The sequence below is a fragment of the Panulirus ornatus genome, chromosome 50, assembly GCF_036320965.1.
Source record: "Panulirus ornatus isolate Po-2019 chromosome 50, ASM3632096v1, whole genome shotgun sequence".
In the NCBI taxonomy this organism is placed as follows: domain Eukaryota; kingdom Metazoa; phylum Arthropoda; class Malacostraca; order Decapoda; family Palinuridae; genus Panulirus; species Panulirus ornatus.
In genome coordinates this window covers 2,015,027-2,038,424 of record NC_092273.1, presented here as the reverse complement: position 1 = coordinate 2,038,424, position 23,398 = coordinate 2,015,027, and the positions used below count along the sequence as shown (strand labels likewise).

Below are 23,398 nucleotides of genomic sequence, written 5' to 3'. Positions count from 1 at the left end.
CCACAACACACCACACCACACCACACCACACCACACCCCACCACAACACACCACACCACACCACACCACACCACAACACAACACACCACACCACACCACACCACACCACACCACACCCCACCACAACACACCACACCACACCACACCACAACACAACACACCACACCACACCACAACACAACACACCACACCACACCATACCATACCACACCACAACACACCACACCACACCACACCACACCACACCCCACCACAACACACCACACCACACCACACCACACCACAACACAACACACCACACCACACCACACCACACCTCACCCCACCACAACACTCCACAACACACAACGCTCTACCTGCTGACACCACGCTGTACCTCCTGACACCGTACTCTACCTCCTGACAACATGCTCTACCTCCTGACACCATGCTCTACCTCCTGACACCATACTCTACCACCTAACACCATGCACTACCTCCTGACACCATGCTCTACCTCCTGACACCACGCTCTACCTCCTGACACCATGCTCTACCGGCTGACACCACGCTCTACTTCCTGACACCACGTTCTACCTCCTGACACAATGCTATACCTCCTGACACCATGCTCTACCTCCTGACACCATGCTCTACCTCTTGACAACACGCTGTACCTCCTGACAGCACGCTCTACCACTATACACTCACTATTGTAACTACACACACTCCCAGCGTACAGCAACTCCATATTACTATATACTTTACCAGTATACACGATTACCATATACTCCATCACTATATAAATTATCAGTATACACCATCACCATATACTCCATCACTATATAAATTATCAGTATACACCATCACCATATACTCCATCACTATATAAATTATCAGTATACACCATCACCATATACTCCATCACTATATAAATTATCAGTATACACCATCACCATATACTCCATCACTATATACATTGTCAGTATACACCATCACCATATACTCCATCACTATATAAATTATCAGTATACACCATCACCATATACTCCATCACTATATAAATTATCAGTATACACCATCACCATATACTCCGTCACTATATAAATTATCAGTATACACCATCACCATATACTCCATCACTATATAAATTATCAGTATACACCATCACCATATACTCCATCACTATATACATTGTCAGTATACACCATCACCATATACTCCATCACTATATGAATTACCATTATACACCATCACCATATACTCCATCACTATATAAATTATTAGTATACACCATCACCATATACTCCATCACTATATACATTTCAGTATACACCTATCACCATATACTCCATCACTATATAATTATCAGTATACACATCACCATATACTCCATCACTATATATACATTGTCAGTATACACCATCACCATATACTCCATCACTATATAAATTATCAGTATACACCATCACCATATACTCCATCACTATATACATTGTCAGTATACACCATCACCATATACTCCATCACTATATAAATTATCAGTATACACCATCACCATATACTCCATCACTATATACATTGTCAGTATACACCATCACCATATACTCCATCACTATATAAATTGTCAGTATACACCATCACCATATACTCCATCACTATATAAATTATCAGTATACACCATCACCATATACTCCATCACTATATACATTGATCAGTATACACCATCACCATATACTCCATCACTATATACATTGTATACACACAGTATACTCCATCACTACATACATTGTCAGTATACACCATCACCATATACTCCATTACTATATAAATTATCAGTATACACCATCACCATATACTCCATCACTATTCAGTATATCATTCACTATATTGTCAGTATACACCATCACCATATACTCCATCACTATATACATTGTCAGTATACACCATCACCATATACTCCATCACTATATAAATTATCAGTATACACCATCACCATATACTCCATCACTATATACATTGTCAGTATACAACATCACCATATACTCCATCACTATATAAATATCAGTATACACTATCACCATATACTCCATCACTATATAATTATCAGTATACACCATCACCATATACTCCATCACTATATACATTGTCAGTATACACCATCACCATATACTCCATCACTATATGAATTATCAGTATACACCATCACCATTACTCCATCACTATATACATTGTCAGTATACACCATCACCATATACTCCATCACTAATAAATTATCAGTATACACCATCACCATATACTCCATCACTATATACATTGTCAGTATACACCATCACCATATACTCCATCACTATATAAATCATCAGTATACACCATCACCATATACTCCATCACTATATACATTGTCAGTATACACCATCACCATATACTCCATCACTATATAAATCATCAGTATACACCATCACCATATACTCCATCACTATATACATTGTCAGTATACACCATCACCATATACTCCATCACTATATAAATTATCAGTATACACCATCACCATATACTCCATCACTATATTCATTATCAGTATACACTATCACCATATACTCCATCACTATATACGTTGTCAGTATACACTATCACCATATACTCCATCACTATATTCATTATCAGTATACACTATCACCATATACTCCATCACTATATTCATTATCAGTATACACTATCACCATATACTCCATCACTATATACATTGTCAGTATACACCATCACCATATACTCCATCATTATATACGTTGCCAGTATACACCATCACCATATACTCCATCACTATATACGTTGTCAGTATACACCATCACCATATACTCCATCACTATATACGTTGTCAGTATACACTATCACCATATACTCCATCACTATATACGTTGTCAGTATACACCATCACCATATACTCCATCACTATATACATTGTCGATATACACCATCACCATATACTCCATCACTATATACATTGTCAGTATACACCATCACCATATATTCCATCACTATATACATTGTCAGTATACACCATCACCATATACCTCATCAATATATACGCTATCAGAATACACCATCACCATATACTCCATCACTATATACTCCTTATCACACACTGTCACCTCATACTGCCACCACATACTGCTCATCACACACTGTCACCTCACACTGACACCACATAGTGTTCATTACACAATTACATCATACTGAAACCAAATGCTGCTCATCACACAGTCACCTCATACTGACACCACATATTGTCATCATACACTGTCACCTCATACTAATACCATATACTGCCATCACGCACAGTCACCTCATACTGACACCACAGACTGCTCATCACACACTGTCACCTCACACTGACACCGCATATTGCTCATCACATAGTCACCTCATACTGACACGACATACTGCCATCACACACTGTCACTTCATACTGACACCACATACTGTTCATCACACACATTGTCACCTCACACTGACACCACATACTGCTGATCATACAGTCACCTCATACTGACACCACATACTGCCATCACATACTCACCTCATACTGACACCATATGTTGTTCATCACACACACTGTCACCTCATACTGACACCACATACTGTTCATCACTCACACAGCCACCTCATACTGACACCACATACTGCTCATCGTACAGACTGTCACCTCATACTGACACCTCGTATTGCTCATCACACAGACTCTCAATTCATACTGACACCACATACTGCTTATCACTCAGACTGTCACCTCATACTGACACCACATACTGCTCATCACACAATCTCCTTTTACTGCTCATCGCACACTGTCACCTCATACTGACACCACATACTCTCATCACACAGTCACCTCATACTAACACCACATGCTGTTCATCACACACAGTCACCTCTTACTGAAACCATATACTGCTCATTACAGTCACCTCATACTGACACCACTTACTGCTCATCACACACACTCACCGCATACAGACACCACATACTGCTCATCACACACACTCACCTCATACTGACGCCACATACTGCTCAGCACACACAGTCACCTCATACTGACACCACATACTGCTCAGCACATACACAGCCACCTCATACTGACACCACACACTGCTCATCACTCACATAGTCACCTCAAACCGCTCGATACTCACTGTCACCTCATACTGACACCACATACTGTTCATTACACCAGTCACTTCATACTGACACCACATACTGTTCATTACACCGGTCACTTCATACTGACACCACATACTGCTCATCACACAGTCATCTCATACTGACACCACATACTGCTCATCACACACAGGCACCTCATACTGACACCACATACTGTTCATCACACAGTGTGTCACCTCATACTGACACCACATACCGGTCATCTAACAGTCTGTCATCTCATCACAGATTCACTCCTACCCTTGCATATCCTCACCTTCCTCTTCACCCCCCACGCCCCCCCCCCCTCCCGTCACACATCCTCATCATACTTCTCCCCCACCACAGATCCTCAGCTCATCCCTCCCCCACCACAGATCCTCAGCTCATCCCTCCCCCACCACAGATCCTCAGCTCAGCCCTCCCCCACCACAGATCCTCAGCTCATCCCTCCCCCACCACAGATCCTCAGCTCAGCCCTCCCCCACCACAGATCCTCAGCTCAGCCCTCCCCACCACAGATCCTCAGCTCAGCCCTCCCCCACCACAGATCCTCAGCTCAGCCCTCCCCCACCACAGATCCTCAGCTCAGCCCTCCCCCACCACAGATCCTCAGCTCAGCCCTCCCCACCACAGATCCTCAGCTCAGCCCTCCCCCACCACAGATCCTCAGCTCAGCCCTCCCCACCACAGATCCTCAGCTCAGCCCTCCCCCACCACAGATCCTCAGCTCAGCCCTCCCCCACCACAGATCCTCAGCTCAGCCCTCCCCCACCACAGATCCTCAGCTCAGCCCTCCCCCACCACAGATCCTCAGCTCAGTCCTCCCCACCACAGATCCTCAGCTCAGCCCTCCCCACCACAGATCCTCAGCTCAGCCCTCCCCACCACAGATCCTCAGCTCAGCCCTCCCCCACCACAGATCCTCAGCTCAGCCCTCCCCCACCACAGATCCTCAGCTCAGCCCTCCCCCACCACAGATCCTCAGCTCAGTCCTCCCCACCACAGATCCTCAGCTCAGCCCTCCCCACCACAGATCCTCAGCTCAGCCCTCCCCACCACAGATCCTCAGCTCAGCCCTCCCCACCACAGATCCTCAGCTCAGCCCTCCCCACCACAGATCCTCAGCTAATCCCTGGGAGAAGTAGGTCCACTAACCGCTCTGGTGATGCCTGGCAGGTGGCGTGGATCAAGGCAGACACCAAGGCCATTCTGGCCATACATAACCGGGTCATCACACATAACAACCGTATGAACGTCATCCACTCTGACCACAAGACTTGGGAACTCAAGATCAAGGACGTAAGACGCAACGACTCAGGAGAGTACATGTGTCAGATCAACACCGACCCTATGAAGCACCAGGTCAGTGTCAGGTCATGCTGCATGTCCCACATCAACACCGACCCTATGAAGCACCAGGTCAGTGTCAGGTCATGCTGCATGTCCCACATCAACACCGACCCTATGAAGCACTAGGTCAGTGTCAGGTCATGCTGCATGTCCCACGTCAACACCGATCCTATGAAGCACTAGGTCACTGTCAGGTCATGCTGCATGTCCCACATCAACACCGATCCTATGAAGCACCAGGTCAGTGTCAGGTCATGCTGCATGTGCCAGGTCAACACCTACACCATGAAACACCAGGTCAATGTCTGGTCATTCTGCATGTCATCTATCATAGATCACATCAACAACAGGGTCCATACCATGTTTAACGAGGATCACATCAGTACTAGGATCACCATCATGTGAAGCATTAGTACTAGGATCACCATCATGTGAAGCATTAGTACTAGGATCACCATCATGTGAAGCATTAGTACTAGGATCACCATCATGTGAAGCATTAGTACTAGGATCACCATCATGTGAAGCATTAGTACTAGGATCACCATCATGTGAAGCATTAGTACTAGGATCACCATCATGTGAAGCATTAGTACTAGGATCACCATCATGTGAAGCATTAGTACTAGGATCACCATCATGTGAAGCATTAGTACTAGGATCACCATCATGTGAAGCATTAGTACTAGGATCACCATCATGTGAAGCATTAGTACTAGGATCACCATCATGTGAAGCATTAGTACTAGGATCACCATCATGTGAAGCATTAGTACTAGGATCACCATCATGTGATGCATTAGTACTAGGATCACCATCATGTGAAGCATCAGTACTAGGATCACCATCATGTGAAGCATTAGTACTAGGATCACCATCATGTGAAGCATTAGTACTAGGATCACCATCATGTGAAGCATTAGTACTAGGATCACCATCATGTGAAGCATTAGTACTAGGATCACCATCATGTGAAGCATTAGTACTAGGATCACCATCATGTGAAGCATTAGTACTAGGATCACCATCATGTGAAGCATTAGTACTAGGATCACCATCATGTGAAGCATTAGTACTAGGATCACCATCATGTGAAGCATTAGTACTAGGATCACCATCATGTGAAGCATTAGTACTAGGATCACCATCATGTGAAGCATTAGTACTAGGATCACCATCATGTGAAGCATTAGTACTAGGATCACCATCATGTGAAGCATTGGTACTAGGATCACCATCATGTGAAGCATTAGTACTAGGATCACCATCATGTGAAGCATTAGTACTAGGATCACCATCATGTGAAGCATTAGTACTAGGATCACCATCATGTGAAGCATTAGTACTAGGATCACCATCATGTGAAGCATTAGTACTAGGATCACCATCATATGAAGCATTAGTACTAGGATCACCATCATGTGAAGCATTAGTACTAGGATCACCATCATGTGAAGCATTAGTACTAGGATCACCATCGTGTGAAGCATGGATCACATCAGTACTAGGATCACATCATCATGTGAAGCATGGATCACATCAGTACTAGGATCACATCATCATGTGAAGCATGGATCACATCAGTACTAGGATCACATCATCATGTGAAGCATGGATCACTTCTGCTGCAGGATGATGACAGTACTGAAGCTTGTTCCTGCTGCATGATGATGACTGAACTGAAGCATGTGTCCTGCTGCAAGATGATGACTGTACTGAACTTGTGTCCTGCTGCAATGATGATGACTGTACTTGAAGCTTGTGTCCTGCATGCATGATGATGACTGCACTGAAGATTATGTCCTGCTGCATGATGAAGACTGTACTGAAGCTTTGTCCTGCTGCATGATGACTGCACTGAAGATTATGTCCTGCTGCATGATGATGATGACTGTATGAAGCTTGTGTCCTGTGCATGATGATGACTATACTGAAGCTTGTGACCTGCTGCATGATGATAACTGTACTGAAGCTTGGTCCTGCTGCATGAATGATGACTGTACTGAACTTGTGTCCTGCTGCAAGATGATGACTGTACTGAAGCATGTGTCCTGCTGCATGATATGACTGTACAGAAGCTTGTGTCCTGCGCATGATGATGACTGTACAGAAGCTTGTGTCCTGTGCATGATGATGACTGCACTGAAGCTTGTGTCCAGCTGCATGATGATGATGTACTGAAGCTTGTGTCCAGCTGCATGAGATGACTGTACTGAAGCTTGTTGTCCTGCTGCATGATGGTGACTGTACTGAAGCTTGTGTCCTGTGCATGATGATGACTATACTGAAGCTTGTGTCCTGTGCATGATGATGACTATACTGAAGCTTGTGTACTGCTGCATGATGATGACTGTATTGAAGCTTATGTCCGGCTGCATGATGACTGTACTGAAGGCTTGTGTCCTGCTGTATCATGATGATGACTGTACTGTAGCTTGTGTCCTGCTGTATCATGATGATGACTGTATTGAAGCTTATGTCCGCTGCATGATGATGACTGTATTGAAGCTTATGTCCGCTGCATGATGATGACTGTACTGTAGCTTGTGTCCTGCTGTATCATGATGACTGTACTGTAGCTTGTGTCCTGCTGTATCATGATGATGACTGTTACTGAAGCTTGTGTCCTTCTGCATGATGATGACTGTACTTGAAGCTTGTGTCCTGCTGCTGATGATGACTGTACTGTAGCTTGTGTCCTGCTGTATCATGATGATGACTGTACTGTAGCTTGTGTCCTGCTGCATGATCACTGTACTGAAGCTTGAGTCCTGCTGCATGATGATAACTGTACTGAAGCTTGTGCCTGCTGCATGATGATGACTGCACAGAAGCTTGTGTCCTGTGCATGATGATGACTGTATTGAAGCTTATGTCCGGCTGCATGATGACTGTACTGAACTTGTGTCCTGCTGCCATGATGATGACTGTACGAAGCTTGTGTCCTGCAGCATGATGATGACTTTACTGAAGCTTGTGTTCTGCTGCAGGATGATGACAGTACTGAAGCTTGTTGTCCTGCTGCATGATGACTGCACTGAAGATTATGTCCTGCTGCATGATGATAACTGTACTGAAGCTTGAGTCCTGCTGCATGATGAAACTGTACTGAAGCTTGGTCCTGCTGCATGAATGATGACTGTACTGAACTTGTGTCCTGCTGCAGGATGATGACTGTAACTGAAGCTTGTGTCCTGCTGCATGATCACTGTACTGAAGCTTGTGTTCTGCTGCATGATGATCACTGTACTGAAGCTTGTGGTCCTGCTGCATGATCACTGTACTGAAGCTTGTTGTCCTGCTGCATGATGACTGCACTGAAGATTATGTCCTGCTGCATGATGATGACAGTACTGAAGCTTGTTGTCCTGCTGCATGATGAAACTGTACTGAAGCTTGTGTCCTTCTGCATGATGATGACTGTATTGAAGCTTGTGTCCTGCTGATGATGATGATGATATATATATATATATATCAGATAGGATGGCACAAGACTAATGAGCTTGTACTGTCTTGTACTGTACGGGGAGGGAGTTGTACACTGGTGGGGTCCCATCTCTTTACTGTACGGGGAGGGAGGTGTACACTAATGGGGTCCCATCTCTTGTACTGTACGGGGAAGGGAGTTGTACAGTGGTGGGGTTCCATCTCTTGTACTGTTCGGGGAGGGAGGTGTACACTAATGGGGTCCCATCTCTTGTACTGTACGGGGAGGGAGGTGTACACTAATGGGGTCCCATCTCTTGTACTGTACGGGGAAGGGAGTTGTACAGTGGTGGGGCCCCATCTCTTTACTGTACGGGGAGGGAGTTGTACAGTGGTGGGGCCCCATCTCTTGTACTGTACGGGGAGGGAGGTGTACACTGATGGGGTCCCATCTCTTTACTGTACGGGGAGGGAGGTGTACACTGATGGGGTCCCATCTCTTGTACTGTACGGGGAGGGAGTTGTACAGTGGTGGGGCCCCATCTCTTGTACTGTACGGGGAGGGAGGTGTACACTAATGGGGTCCCATCTCTTTACTGTACGGGGAGGGAGGTGTACACTGATGGGGTCCCATCTCTTGTACTGTACGGGGAAGGGAGTTGTACAGTGGTGGGGTCCCATCTTTGTACTGTACGGGGAGGGAGGTGTACACTAATGGGGTCCCATCTCTTTACTGTACGGGGAGGGAGTTGTACACTGGTGGGGTCCCATCTCTTTACTGTACGGGGAGGGAGGTGTACACTAATGGGGTCCCATCTCTTTACTGTACGGGGAGGGAGGTGTACACTGATGGGGTCCCATCTCTTGTACTGTACGGGGAGGGAGTTGTACACTGGTGGGGTCCCATCTCTTTACTGTACGGGGAGGGAGTTGTACAGTGGTGGGGTTCCATCTCTTGTACTGTACGGGGAGGGAGTTGTACAGTGGTGGGGTTCCATCTCTTGTACTGTACGGGGAAGGGAGTTGTACAGTGGTGGGGCCCCATCTCTTGTACTGTACGGGGAAGGGAGTTGTACAGTGGTGGGGTTCCATCTCTTGTACTGTACGGGGAGGGAGGTGTACACTAATGGGGTCCCATCTCTTTACTGTACGGGGAGGGAGTTGTACAGTGGTGGGGATTCTTCAAGTGTGATGAGCAAAGTTGAGAATCATATTCTAGTGTTGGTTGGCCTTATGTGAGCAGCAGCAGCAGCAGCAGCAGCAGCAGCTGAATATGTCCTTATCCATATACTTGAATGTTATTCTAATATCTGCCAGCAGACACTTGGTCTCCTGAACTGATGTGGCCAACACACAGCTCAGCCACCATGTCAACTACCAAGTTCCTCTCACACTCACACATTGTGTCCTGCTGCATGATGACTGCACTGAAGATTATGTCCTGCTGCATGATGATGACAGTACTGAAGCTTGTGTCCTGCATGCATGATGATGACTGTATTGAAGCTTATGTCCGCTGCATGATGATGACCTGTACTGAAGCATGTGTCCTGCTGCATGGATGATGACTGTACTTGAAGCTTGTGTCCTGCTGCATGATGATAACTGTACTGAAGCTTGTGTCCTTCTGCATGATGATGACTGCACAGAAGCTTGTGTCCTGCCGCATGATGATGACTGCACTGAAGCTTGTGTCCTGCTTGCATGATGATGACTGCACAGAAGCTTGTGTCCTGCCGCATGATGATGACTGCACTAAAGCTTGCGTCCTGCTGCATGATTGATGACTGTACTGAACTTGTGTCCTGCTGCAAGATGATGACTGTACTTGAAGCTTGTGTCCTGCTGCATGATGATACTGTAACTGAAGCTTGTGTCCTGCTGTATCATGATGACTGTACTGAACTTGTGTCTGCTGCATGATGATCACTGTACTGAAGCTTGTGTACTGCTGCATGATGATGACTGTACCTGAAGCTTGTGTCCTTCTGCATGATGATGACTGCACTAAAGCTTGCGTCCTGCTGCATGATCACTGTACTGAAGCTTGTGTCCTGCAGCATGATGATGACTTTACTGAAGCTTGTGTCCTCTGCATGATGATGACTTTACTGAAGCTTGTGTCCTGCTGCATGATGAAACTGTACTGAAGCTTGTGTCCAGCTGCATGATGATGACTGAACTGAAGCTTGTGTCCATGCTGCATGATGATGACTTACTGAAGCTTGTGTCCATGCTGCATGATGATGACTGCACAGAAGCTTGTGTCCTGCCGCATGATGATGACTGCACTGAAGATTATGTCCTGCTGCATGATCACTGTACTGAAGCTTGTGTCCTTCTGCATGATGATGACAGTACTGAAGCTTGTGTCCTTCTGCATGATGATGACTATACTGAAGCTTGTGTCTGCTGCATGATGATAACTGTACTGAAGCTTGTGTCCTTCTGCATGATGATGACTGCACAGAAGCTTGTGTCCTGCCGCATGATGATGACTGCACTAAAGCTTGCGTCCTGCTGCATGATGACTGCACTGAAGATTATGTCCTGCTGCATGATATGACTGTACTGAACTTGTGTCCTGCTGCATGATCACTGTACTGAAGCTTTGTCCTGCTGCATGATGACTGTACTGAACTTGTGTCCTGCTGCATTATGATGACTGTACTGAATCTTGTGTCCTGCTGCTGATGATGACTGTAATGAAGCTTGTGTCCTCTGCATGATGATACTGTACTGAAGCTTTGTCCTGCTGCATGATCACTGTACTGAAGCTTGTTCCTGCTGCATGATGAAACTGTACTGAAGCTTGTGTCATGCTGCATGATGATGACTGCACTGAAGCTTGTGTCCAGCTGCATGATGATGACTGCACTGAAGCTTGTGTCCTGCTTGCATGATGAGACTGTACTGAAGCCTTGTGTCCTGCTGCCTGATGATGACTGTACTGAAACTTGTGTCCTGCTGCATGATCACTGTACTGAAGCTTGTGACCTGCTGCATGATGATACTGTAACTGAAGCTTGTGTCCAGCTGCATGAGATGACTGTACTGAACTTGTGTCCTGCTGCATGATGACTGTACTGAAGCTTGTGTCCTGCTGCATGATGACTGTACTGAACATGTGTCCTGCTGCATGGTGATGACTTTACTGAAGCTTGTGTCCTTCTGCATGATGATGACTGTACCTGAAGCTTGTGTCCAGCTGCATGATGATGACTCGTACTGAAGCTTGTGACCTGCTGCATGATGAAGACTGTACTGAAGCCTTGTGTCCTGCTGCAGATGATGACTGTACTAGAAGCTTGTGTCCTCTGCATGATGATGACTTTACTGAAGCTTGTGTCATGCTGCATGATGATGACTGCACTAAAGCTTGCGTCCTGCTGCATGATCACTGTACTGAAGCTTGTGCCTGCTGCATGATGACTGCACTGAAGCTTGTGTCCTGCTGCATTGATGATGACTGTACTTGAAGCTTGTGTCCTGCTGCATGATGAATGACTGTACTGAAGATTGTGTCCTGCTGCAGATGATGACTGTACTGAACTTGTGTCCTGCTGCATGATGACTGCACTGAAGCTTGTGTCCTGCTGCATGATGATGGACTGTACTGAAGCTATGTGTCCTGCTGCAATGATGATGACTGTACTGAAGCATGTGTCCTGCTGCATGAGATGACTGTACTGAACTTGTGTCTGCTGCATGATGATAACTGTACTGAAGCTTGAGTCCTGCTGCATGATCACTGTACTGAAGCTTGTGTCCAGCTGCATGAGATGACTGTACTGAATCTTGTGTCCTGCTGCATGATGAAGACTGTACTGAAGCATGTGTCCTCTGCATGATGATGACTATACTGAAGCTTGTGTCCATGCTGCATGATGATGACTGCACAGAAGCTTGTGTCCAGCTGCATGATGATGACTATACTGAAGCTTGTGACCTGCTGCATGATGATCACTGTACTGAAGCTTGTGTCCTGTGCATGATGATGACTGCACAGAAGCTTGTGTCCTGCTGCAAGATGATGACTGTACTGAAGCATGTGTCCTGCTGCATGATCACTGTACTGAAGCTTGTGTCATGCTGCATGATGATGACCTGTACTGAAGCATGTGTCCTGCTGCAAGATGATGACTGTACTAAGCTTGTGTCCTGCGCATGATGATGACTGTATTGAAGCTTGTGTCCTTCTGCATGATGATGACTTTACTGAAGCTTGTTCCTGCTGCATGATAATGACTGTACTGAAGCCTTGTGTCCTGCTGCATGATGATTACTGTACTGAAGCTTTGTCCTGCTGCATGATGATGACCTGTACTGAAGCTTGTGACCTGCTGCATGATGATGACTTTACTGAAGCTTGTTCCTGCTGCATGATGTATGACTGTACTGAAGCATGTGTCCTGCTGCATATGATGACTGTACTGAAGTTGTGTCCTGCCGCATGATGATGACTGTACTAAGCTTGTGTCCTGCTGCATGATGAAACTGTACTGAAGCTTGTGTCCTTCTGCATGATGATGACTTTACTGAAGCTTGTTCCTGCTGCATGATGATCACTGTACTGAAGCTTTGTCCTGCTGCATGATCACTGTACTGAAGCTTGTGTCTGCTGCATGATGACTGCACTGAAGCTTGTGTCCATGCTGCATGATGATGACTGCACTAAAGCTTGCGTCCTGCTGCATGATGACTGCACTGAAGCTTGTGTCCTGCAGCATGATGATGACTGCACTGAAGCTTGTGTCCTGCTGCATGATGACTGCACTGAAGCTTGTGTCCTTCTGCATGATGATGACTGTACTAAGCTTGTGTCCTGCTGCATGATGATGACAGTACTGAAGCTTGTGTCCAGCTGCATGATGATGACTTACTGAAGCTTGTGTTCCTGCTGCATGATGACTGCACTGAAGCTTGTGTCCTTCTGCATGATGATGACTGTAACTGAAGCTTGTGTCCTGCCTGCATGATGATGACTGAACTGAAGCATGTGTCCTCTGCATGATGATGACTGCACTAAAGCTTGCGTCCTGCTGCATGATGACTGCACTGAAGATTATGTCCTGCTGCATGATGTTGACTGTACTGAAGCATGTGTCCTCTGCATGATGATGACTATACTGAAGCTTGTGTCCTCTGCATGATGATGACTTTACTGAAGCTTGTTCCTGCTGCATGATGATCACTGTACTGAAGCTTGTGTCCAGCTGCATGATGATGACCTGTACTGAAGCTTGTGTCCTTCTGCATGATGATGACTTTACTGAAGCTTGTTCCTGCTGCATGATGACTGTACTGAACTTGTGTCCTGCTGCATGATGACTGCACTGAAGATTATGTCCTGCTGCATGATCACTGTACTGAAGCTTGTGTCCTTCTGCATGATGATGACTATACTGAAGCTTGTGTCCAGCTGCATGAGATGACTGTACTGAAGCTTGTGACCTGCTGCATGATGATGACTGTTACTGAAGCTTGTGTCCTGCTGCAGGATGATGACTGTACTAAGCTTGTGTCCTGCGCATGATGATGACTGCACTAAAGCTTGCGTCCTGCTGCATGATGATGACTGCACTGAAGATTATGTCCTGCTGCATGAATGATGACTGTACTGAAGGCTTGTGTCCTGCTGCAAGATGATGACTGTACTAAGCTTGTGTCCTGCTGCAGGATGATAACTGTACTGAAGCTTTGTCCTGCTGCATGAGATGACTGTACTGAAGATTGTGTCCTGCTGCAGGATGATGACAGTACTGAAGCTTGTGTCCAGCTGCATGATGATGAAGACTGTACTGAAGCTTGTGTCCAGCTGCATGATGATGACTTTACTGAAGCTTGTGTCCTGCTGATGATGATGATGATATATATATATATATATAATATATATATATATATATATTATATATATATATATATTATATATATATATATAATATATATATATAATATAAATATATATATATATATTTTTTTTTTTTTTTTTTTTTTTTTTATACTTTGTCGCTGTCTCCCGCGTTTGCGAGGTAGCGCAAGGAAACAGACGAAAGAAATGGCCCAACCCCCCCCCCCCCCATACACATGTACATACACACGTCCACACACGCAAATATACATACCTACACAGCTTTCCATGGTTTACCCCAGACGCCTCACATGCCCTGATTCAATCCACTGACAGCACGTCAACCCCGGTATACCACATCGCTCCAATTCACTCTATTCCTTGCCCTCCTTTCACCCTCCTGCATGTTCAGGCCCCGATCACACAAAATCTTTTTCACTCCATCTTTCCACCTCCAATTTGGTCTCCCTCTTCTCCTCGTTCCCTCCACCTCCGACACATATATCCTCTTGGTCAATCTTTCCTCACTCATTCTCTCCATGTGACCAAACCATTTCAAAACACCCTCTTCTGCTCTCTCAACCACGCTCTTTTTATTTCCACACATCTCTCTTACCCTTACGTTACTTACTCGATCAAACCACCTCACACCACACATTGTCCTCAAACATCTCATTTCCAGCACATCCATCCTCCTGCGCACAACTCTATCCATAGTCCACGCCTCGCAACCATACAACATTGTTGGAACCACTATTCCTTCAAACATACCCATTTTTGCTTTCCGAGATAATGTTCTCGACTTCCACACATTCTTCAAGGCTCCCAGAATTTTCGCCCCCTCCCCCACCCTATGATCCACTTCCGCTTCCATGTTTCCATCCGCTGCCAGATCCACTCCCAGATATCTAAAACACTTCACTTCCTCCAGTTTTTCTCCATTCAAACTCACCTCCCAATTGACTTGACCCTCAACCCTACTGTACCTAATAACCTTGCTCTTATTCACATTTACTCTTAACTTTCTTCTTTCACACACTTTACCAAACTCAGTCACCAGCTTCTGCAGTTTCTCACATGAATCAGCCACCAGCGCTGTATCATCAGCGAACAACAATTGACTCACTTCCCAAGCTCTCTCATCCCCAACAGACTTCATCCTTGCCCCTCTTTCCAAAACTCTTGCATTCACCTCCCTAACAACCCCATCCATAAAAAATTAAACAACCATGGAGACATCACACACCCCTGCCGCAAACCTACATTCACTGAGAACCAATCACTTTCCTCTCTTCCTACACGTACACATGCCTTACATCCTCGATAAAAACTTTTCACTGCTTCTAACAACTTGCCTCCCACACCATATATTCTTAATACCTTCCACAGAGCATCTCTATCAACTCTATCATATGCCTTCTCCAGATCCATAAATGCTACATACAAATCCATTTGCTTTTCTAAGTATTTCTCACATACATTCTTCAAAGCAAACACCTGATCCACACATATATTATATATATATATATATATATATATATATATATATATATATATATATATATATATATATATATATATATATATATAATATATATATATATATATATATATATTTATATATATATATATGTATATATATATATATATATATATATATATATATATATATATATATATATATATATATATATGTGTGTGTGTGTGTGTGTGTGTGTGTGGACAGGTCGTTATTCGCCTGTTTTTTGGCACTACCTCGCTGACGCGGGAAACGGTGATCAAGTATAATATATATCTATATATATATATATATATATATATATATATATATATATATATATATATATATATATATATTGATAGGCGTGCGAAAGAGAGACTTTTGGATGTTAATGTGCTGAGAGGTGCAACTGGAGGGATGTCTGATCATTATCTAGTGGAGGCTAAGGTGAAGATTTGTAGAGATTTTCAGAAAAGAAGAGAGAATGTTGGGGTGAAGAGAGTGGTGAGAGTGAGTGAGCTTGGGAAGGAGACTTGTGTGAGGAAGTACCAGGAGAGACTGAGTGCAGAATGGAAAAAGGTTAGAGCGAATGACGAAAGGGGAGTGGGGGAGGAATGGGATGCATTTAAGGAAGCACTGATGGCATGTGCAAAAGATGCTTGTGGCATGAGAAAGGTGGGAGGTGGGCAGATTAGAAACGGTAGTGAGGAGTGGGATGAAGAAGTAAGATTGTTAGTGAAAGAGAAGAGAGGGGCATTTGGACGATTTTTGCAGGGAAATAGTGCAAATGACCGGGAGATGTATAAAAGTAAGAGGCAGGAGGTCAAGCGAAAGGTGCAAGAGGTGAAAAAGAGGGCAAATGAGAGTTGGGGTGAGAGAGTATCATTAAATTTTAGGGAGAATAAAAGGATGTTTTGGAACGAGGTAAATAAAGTGCGTAAGACAAGGGAACAAATACGATCAACTGTGAAAGGGTGAATAGGGAGGTGATAACAAGTACTTGTGAAGTGGGAGGGAGATGGATTGAGTATTTTGAAGGTTTTTTGAATGTGTTTGATGATAGAGTGGCAGATATAGGGTGTTTTGGTCGAGGTGGTGTGCGAAGTGAAAGGGTCAGGGAGAATGATTTGGTAAACAGAGAAGAGGTAGTGAAAGCTTTGCAGAAGATCAAAGCCGGCAAGGCGGCGGGTTTGGATGGTTATTGCAGTGGAAATTATCAAAAAAGGGGGTGACTGTGTTGTTGACTGGATATTAAATATATGTATGGCTCATGGTGAAGTGCCTGAGAATTGGCGGAATGCATGCATAGTGCTATTGTACAAAGGCAAGGGGGATAGAGGTGTGTTCAAATTACAGAGATATAAGTTTGTTGAGTATTCTTGGGAAATTATATGGGACGGTATTGTTTGAGAGGGTGAAAGCATGTACAGAGCATCAGACTGGGGAAGAGCAGTGTGGTTTCAGAAGTAGAAGAGGATCTGTGGATCAGATGTTTGCCTTGAAGAATGTATGCGAGAAATACTTGGAAAAACAAATGAATTTGTATGTAGCATTTATGGATCTGGAGAAGGCATATGATAGGGTTGATAGAAGTGCTCTGTGGAAGGTATAAAAAGTATATGGTGTGGGAGGCAAGTTGCTAGAAGCAGTGAAAACTTTTATCACGGATGTAATGCATGTGTACGCGTAGGAAGAGAGGAAAGTGACTGGTTCCCAGTGAATGTCGGTTTAAGGCAGGGGTGCGTGATGTCTCCATGGTTATTTGATTTGTTTATGGATGGGGTTGTTAGGGAGGTGAATGCAAGAGTTTTGGAAAGAGGAGCAAGTATGCAGTCTGTTGTGGATGAGAGGGCTTTGGAAGTGAGTCAGTTGTTGTTCGTTGATGATACAGCGCTGGTGGCTGATTCGTGTGAGAAACTGCAGAAGTTGGTGACTGAGTTTGGTAAAGTGTGTGAAAGAAGAAAGCTGAGAGTAAATGTGAATAAGAGCAAGGTTATTAGGTACAGTAGGGTTGAGGGACAAGTAAATTGGCTGGTGAGTTTGAATGGAGAAAAACTTGAGGAAGTGAAGTGTTTTAGATATCTGGGAGTGGATTTGGCAGCGGATGGAACCATGGAATCGGAAGTGAGTCACAGTGTGAGGGAGTAGGCGCGGGGAGTAGGCGAAGGTTCTGGGAGCGTTGAAGAATGGGCGGAAGGCGAAAACGCTATCTCGGAGAACAAAAATGGGTATGTTTGAAGGAATAGTGGTTTCAACAATGTTGTATGGTTGTGAGGCGTGGGCTATAGACACGGTTGTGCGGAAGAGGGTGGATGTGCTGGAAATGAGATGTTTGAGGACAATACGTGGTGTGAGGTGGTTTTATCGAGTAAGTAATGAAAGGGTAAAAGTGATGTGTGGTAATAAAAAGAGTGTGATTGAGAGAGCAGAAGAGGGTGTATTGAAATGGTTTGGTCACATGAAGAAAATGAGTGAGGAAAGATTGACAAAGAGGATATATGTGTCAGAGGTGGAGGGAACGAGGAGAAGTGGGAGACCAGATTAGAGGTGGAAGGATGGAGTGAAAAGGATCTTGAGTGATCGAGGCCTGAACATGCAGGAGAGTGAAAGGCGCGCAAGGAATAGAGTGAATTGGAACGATGTGGTATACCGTGGTCGACGTGCTGTCAATGGATTGAACAAGGGTATGTGAAGCGTCTGGGGTAAACCATGGAAAGTTTTGTGGGGCCTGGATGTGGAAAGAAAGCTGTGGTTTCGGTGCATTATACATGACAGCTAGAGACTGAGTGTGAACGAATGTGGCCTTTTGTCCTTTCCTAGCGCTACCTCGCGGGGCGGAGAGGGGATGCTATTACATGTGTGGCGGGGTGGCGACGGGAAGGAATAAAGGCAGCAAGTATGAATTATGTGCATGCATATATATGTATATGTCTGTGTATGTATATGTATGTATACGTTGAAATGTATAGGTATGTATATGTGCGTGTGTGGACGTGTATACATGTGTATACATGTGTATGTGGGTGGGTTGGGCCATTCTTTCGTCTGTTTCCTTACGCTACCTCGCTAATGCGGGAGACAGCGACGAAATATGATGAAAAATAATGATGATGATGATGATATATATATATATATATATATATATATATATATATATATATATATATATATATATATATATATATATATATATATATATCAGATAGGATGGCACAAGACTAATGAGCTTGTACTGTCTTGTACTGTACGGGGAGGGAGTTGTAAAGTGGTGGGGTCCCATATCTTGTACAGTATGGGGAGGGAGGTGTACAGTGGTGGGGTCCCATCTCTTGTACTGTACGGGGAGGGAGCTGTACACTGATGGGGTTCCATCTCTTGTACTGTACGGGGAGGGAGTTGTACAGTGGTGGGGCCCCATCTCTTGTACTGTACGGGGAGGGGGTTGTACAGTGGTGGGGTTCCATCTCTTGTACTGTACGGGGAGGGAGGTGTACACTGATGGGGTCCCATCTCTTGTACTGTACGGGAAGGGAGTTGTACAGTGGTGGGGTTCCATCTCTTGTACTGTACGGGGAGGGAGGTGTACACTAATGGGGTCCCATCTCTTGTACTGTACGGGGAGGGAGTTGTACAGTGGTGGGGCCCCATCTCTTGTACTGTACGGGGAGGGGGTTGTACAGTGGTGGGGTTCCATCTCTTGTACTGTACGGGGAGGGAGGTGTACACTGATGGGGTCCCATCTCTTGTACTGTACGGGGAGGGAGTTGTACAGTGGTGGGGCCCCATCTCTTGTACTGTACGGGGAGGGAGTTGTACAGTGGTGGGGTCCCATCTCTTGTACTGCACGGGGAGGGAGTTGTACACTGATGGGGTCCCATCTCTTGTACTGTACGGGAAGGGAGTTCTACAGTGGTGGGGTCCCATCTCTTGTACTGTACGGGGAGGGAGGTGTACACTAATGGGGTCCCATCTCTTGTACTGTACGGGGAGGGAGTTGTACAGTGGTGGGGTTCCATCTCTTGTACTGTACGGGGAGGGAGGTGTACCCTGATGGGGTCCCATCTCTTGTACTGTACGGGGAGGGAGTTGTACAGTGGTGGGGTCCCATCTCTTGTATTGTACTGGGAGGGAGGTGTACACTGATGGGGTCCCATCCCTTGTACTGTACGGGGAGGGAGTTGTACAGTGGTGGGGTCCCATCTCTTGTACTGTACTGGGAGGGAGGTGTACACTGATGGGGTCCCATCTCTTGTACTGTACGGGGAGGGAGTTGTACACTGGTGGGGTCCCATCTCTTGTACTGTACGGGGAGGGAGTTGTACAGTGGTGGGGTCCCATCTCTTGTACTGTACGGGGAGGGAGGTGTACACTAATGGGGTCCCATCTCTTGTACTGTACGGGGAGGGAGTTGTACAGTGGTGGGGCCCCAATCTCTTGTACTGTACGGGGAGGGAGGTGTACACTGGTGGGGCCCCATCTCTTGTACTGTACGGGGAGGGAGTTGTACACTGGTGGGGCCCCATCTCTTGTACTGTACGGGGAGGGAGTTGTACACTGATGGGGTCCCATCTCTTGTACTGTACGGGGAGGGAGTTGTACAGTGGTGGGGATTCTTCAAGTGTGATGAGCAAAGTTGAGAATCATATTCTAGTGTTGGTTGGCCTTATGTGAGCAGCAGCAGCAGCAGCTGGCTGAATATTTCCTTATCCATATACTTGAATGTTATTCTAATATCTGCCAGCAGACACTTGGTCTCCTGAACTGATGTGGCCAACACACAGCTCAGCCACCATGTCAACTACCAAGTTCCTCTCACACTCACACATTGTGTCCTGCTGCAGGATGATGACTGTACTGAAGCTTGTGTCCTGCTGCATGATGATGACTGTACTGAAGCTTGTGTCCTGCTGCATGATGATGACTGTATTGAAGCTTATGTCCGGCTGCATGATGACTGCACTGAAGATTATGTCCTGCTGCATGATGATGACGGTACTGAAGCTTGTGTCCTGCTGCATGATAATGACTGTACTGAAGCTTGTGTCCTGCTGCATGATGATGACTGCACTGAAGCTTGTGTCCTGCTGCATGATGATGACTGTACTGAAGCTTGTGTCCTGCTGCATGATGATGACTGTACTGAAACTTGTGTCCTGCTGCATGATGACTGTACTGAAGCTTGTGTCCTGCTGCATGATGATGTCTACAGTGAAGCTTGTGTTCTGTTGCATGATGATGACTGTACTGAAGCTTGTGTCCCGCTGTATGATGATGACTGTACTGAAGCTTGTGTCCTGCTGCATGATGATGACTGTACTGAAGCATGTGTCCTGCTGCATGATGATGACTGTACTGAAGCTTGTGTCCTGCTGCATGATGATGACTGTATTGAAGCTTATGTCCGGCTGCATGATGACTGCACTGAAGATTATGTCCTGCTGCATGATGATGACTATACTGAAGCTTGTGTCCTGCTGCATGATGATGACTGTACTGAAGCTTGTGTCCTGCTGCATGATGATGACTGCACTGAAGCTTGTGTCCTGCTGCATGATGATGACTGTACTGAAGCTTGTGTCCTGCTGCATGATGATGACTGTACTGAAACTTGTGTCCTGCTGCATGATGACTGTACTGAAGCTTGTGTCCTGCTGCATGATGATGACTGTACTGAAGATTGCGTCCTGCTGCATGATGATGACTGTACTGAAGCTTGTGTCCTGCTGCATGATGATGACTGTACTGAAGCTTGTGTCCTGCCGCATGATGATGACTGCACTAAAGCTTGTGTCCTGCTGCATGATGTTGACTGTACTGAAGCATGTGTCCTGCTGCATGATGATGACTGTACTGAAGCTTGTGTCCTGCTGCATGATGATGACTGTACTGAAGCTTGTGTCCTGCTGCATGATGATGACTGTACTGAAGCTTGTGTCCTGCTGCATGATGATGACTGTACTGAAGCTTGTGTCCTGCTGCATGATGATGACTGTATTGAAGCTTATGTCCGGCTGCATGATGACTGCACTGAAGATTATGTCCTGCTGCATGATGATGACTATACTGAAGCTTGTGTCCTGCTGCATGATGATGACTGTACTGAAGCTTGTGTCCTGCTGCATGATGATGACTGCACTGAAGCTTGTGTCCTGCTGCATGATGACTGTACTGAAGCTTGTGTCCTGCTGCATGATGATGACTGTACTGAAGCTTGTGTCCTGCTGCATGATGATGACTGTACTGAAGCTTGTGTCCTGCTGCATGATGATGACTGTACTGAAGCTTGTGTCCTGCTGCATGATGATGACTGTACTGAAGCTTGTGTCCTGCTGCATGATGATGACTGTACTGAAGCTTGTGTCCTGCTGCATGATGATGACTGTACTGAAGCTTGTGTCCTGCTGCATGATGATGTCTGTACTGAAGCTTGTGTCCTGCTGCATGATGATGACTGTACTGAAGCTTGTGTCCTGCTGCATGATGATGACTGTACTGAAGCTTGTGTCCTGCTGCATGATGATGACTGTACTGAAGCTTGTGTCCTGCTGCATGATGATGACTGTACTGAAGCTTGTGTCCTGCTGCATGATGATGACTGTACTGAAGCTTGTGTCCTGCTGCAGGAATGAATGTCCTGTACTGAAGCTTGTGTCCCCTGCTGCATGATGATGACTGTACTGAAGCTTGTGTCCTGCTGATCATGATGAGGGGACTGTACTGAAGCTTGTGTCCTTGCTGCAGGATGATGACTGTACTGAAGCTTGTGTCCTGCGGTATCAGATGATGAATGTACGGAAGCTTGGTTCCTCTGCTGATGATGACTGTACGAAGCGTGTGTCCTGCTGCATGATGATGACCGTACTGAAGCTTGTGTCCTGCTGCATGATGATGATGTACTGTACTGAAGCTGTTGAACCTTGCTGCATGAATATGACTGTACTGTACTTGTGTCTGGCTGCTTGATGATGCTGGACGAAGCTTGTGTCCTGGCTGCTTGAGATGACTGTACTGAAGCATGGTGTCCCGCTGCAGATGAATGACTGGTACTGAAGCTTGGGACCTGCGGCATATGATGTACTGTCCGAAGC

At 45.4% G+C, this 23,398-nt stretch overlaps 1 protein-coding gene across 2 annotated transcripts in view; it reads left to right on the top strand.

Moving 5' to 3' along the window:
• LOC139764478 (neurotrimin-like) overlaps window positions 1–23,398 on the top strand; it is a 332,927-nt gene that overhangs the window by 293,121 nt on the left and 16,408 nt on the right. For both annotated transcript variants that reach the window (XM_071691050.1, XM_071691051.1), the window contains one exon: window positions 5,359–5,544. In XM_071691050.1, coding sequence (XP_071547151.1) covers window positions 5,359–5,544 — 186 coding nt within the window. The remainder of the gene's footprint in view (window positions 1–5,358; window positions 5,545–23,398) is intronic.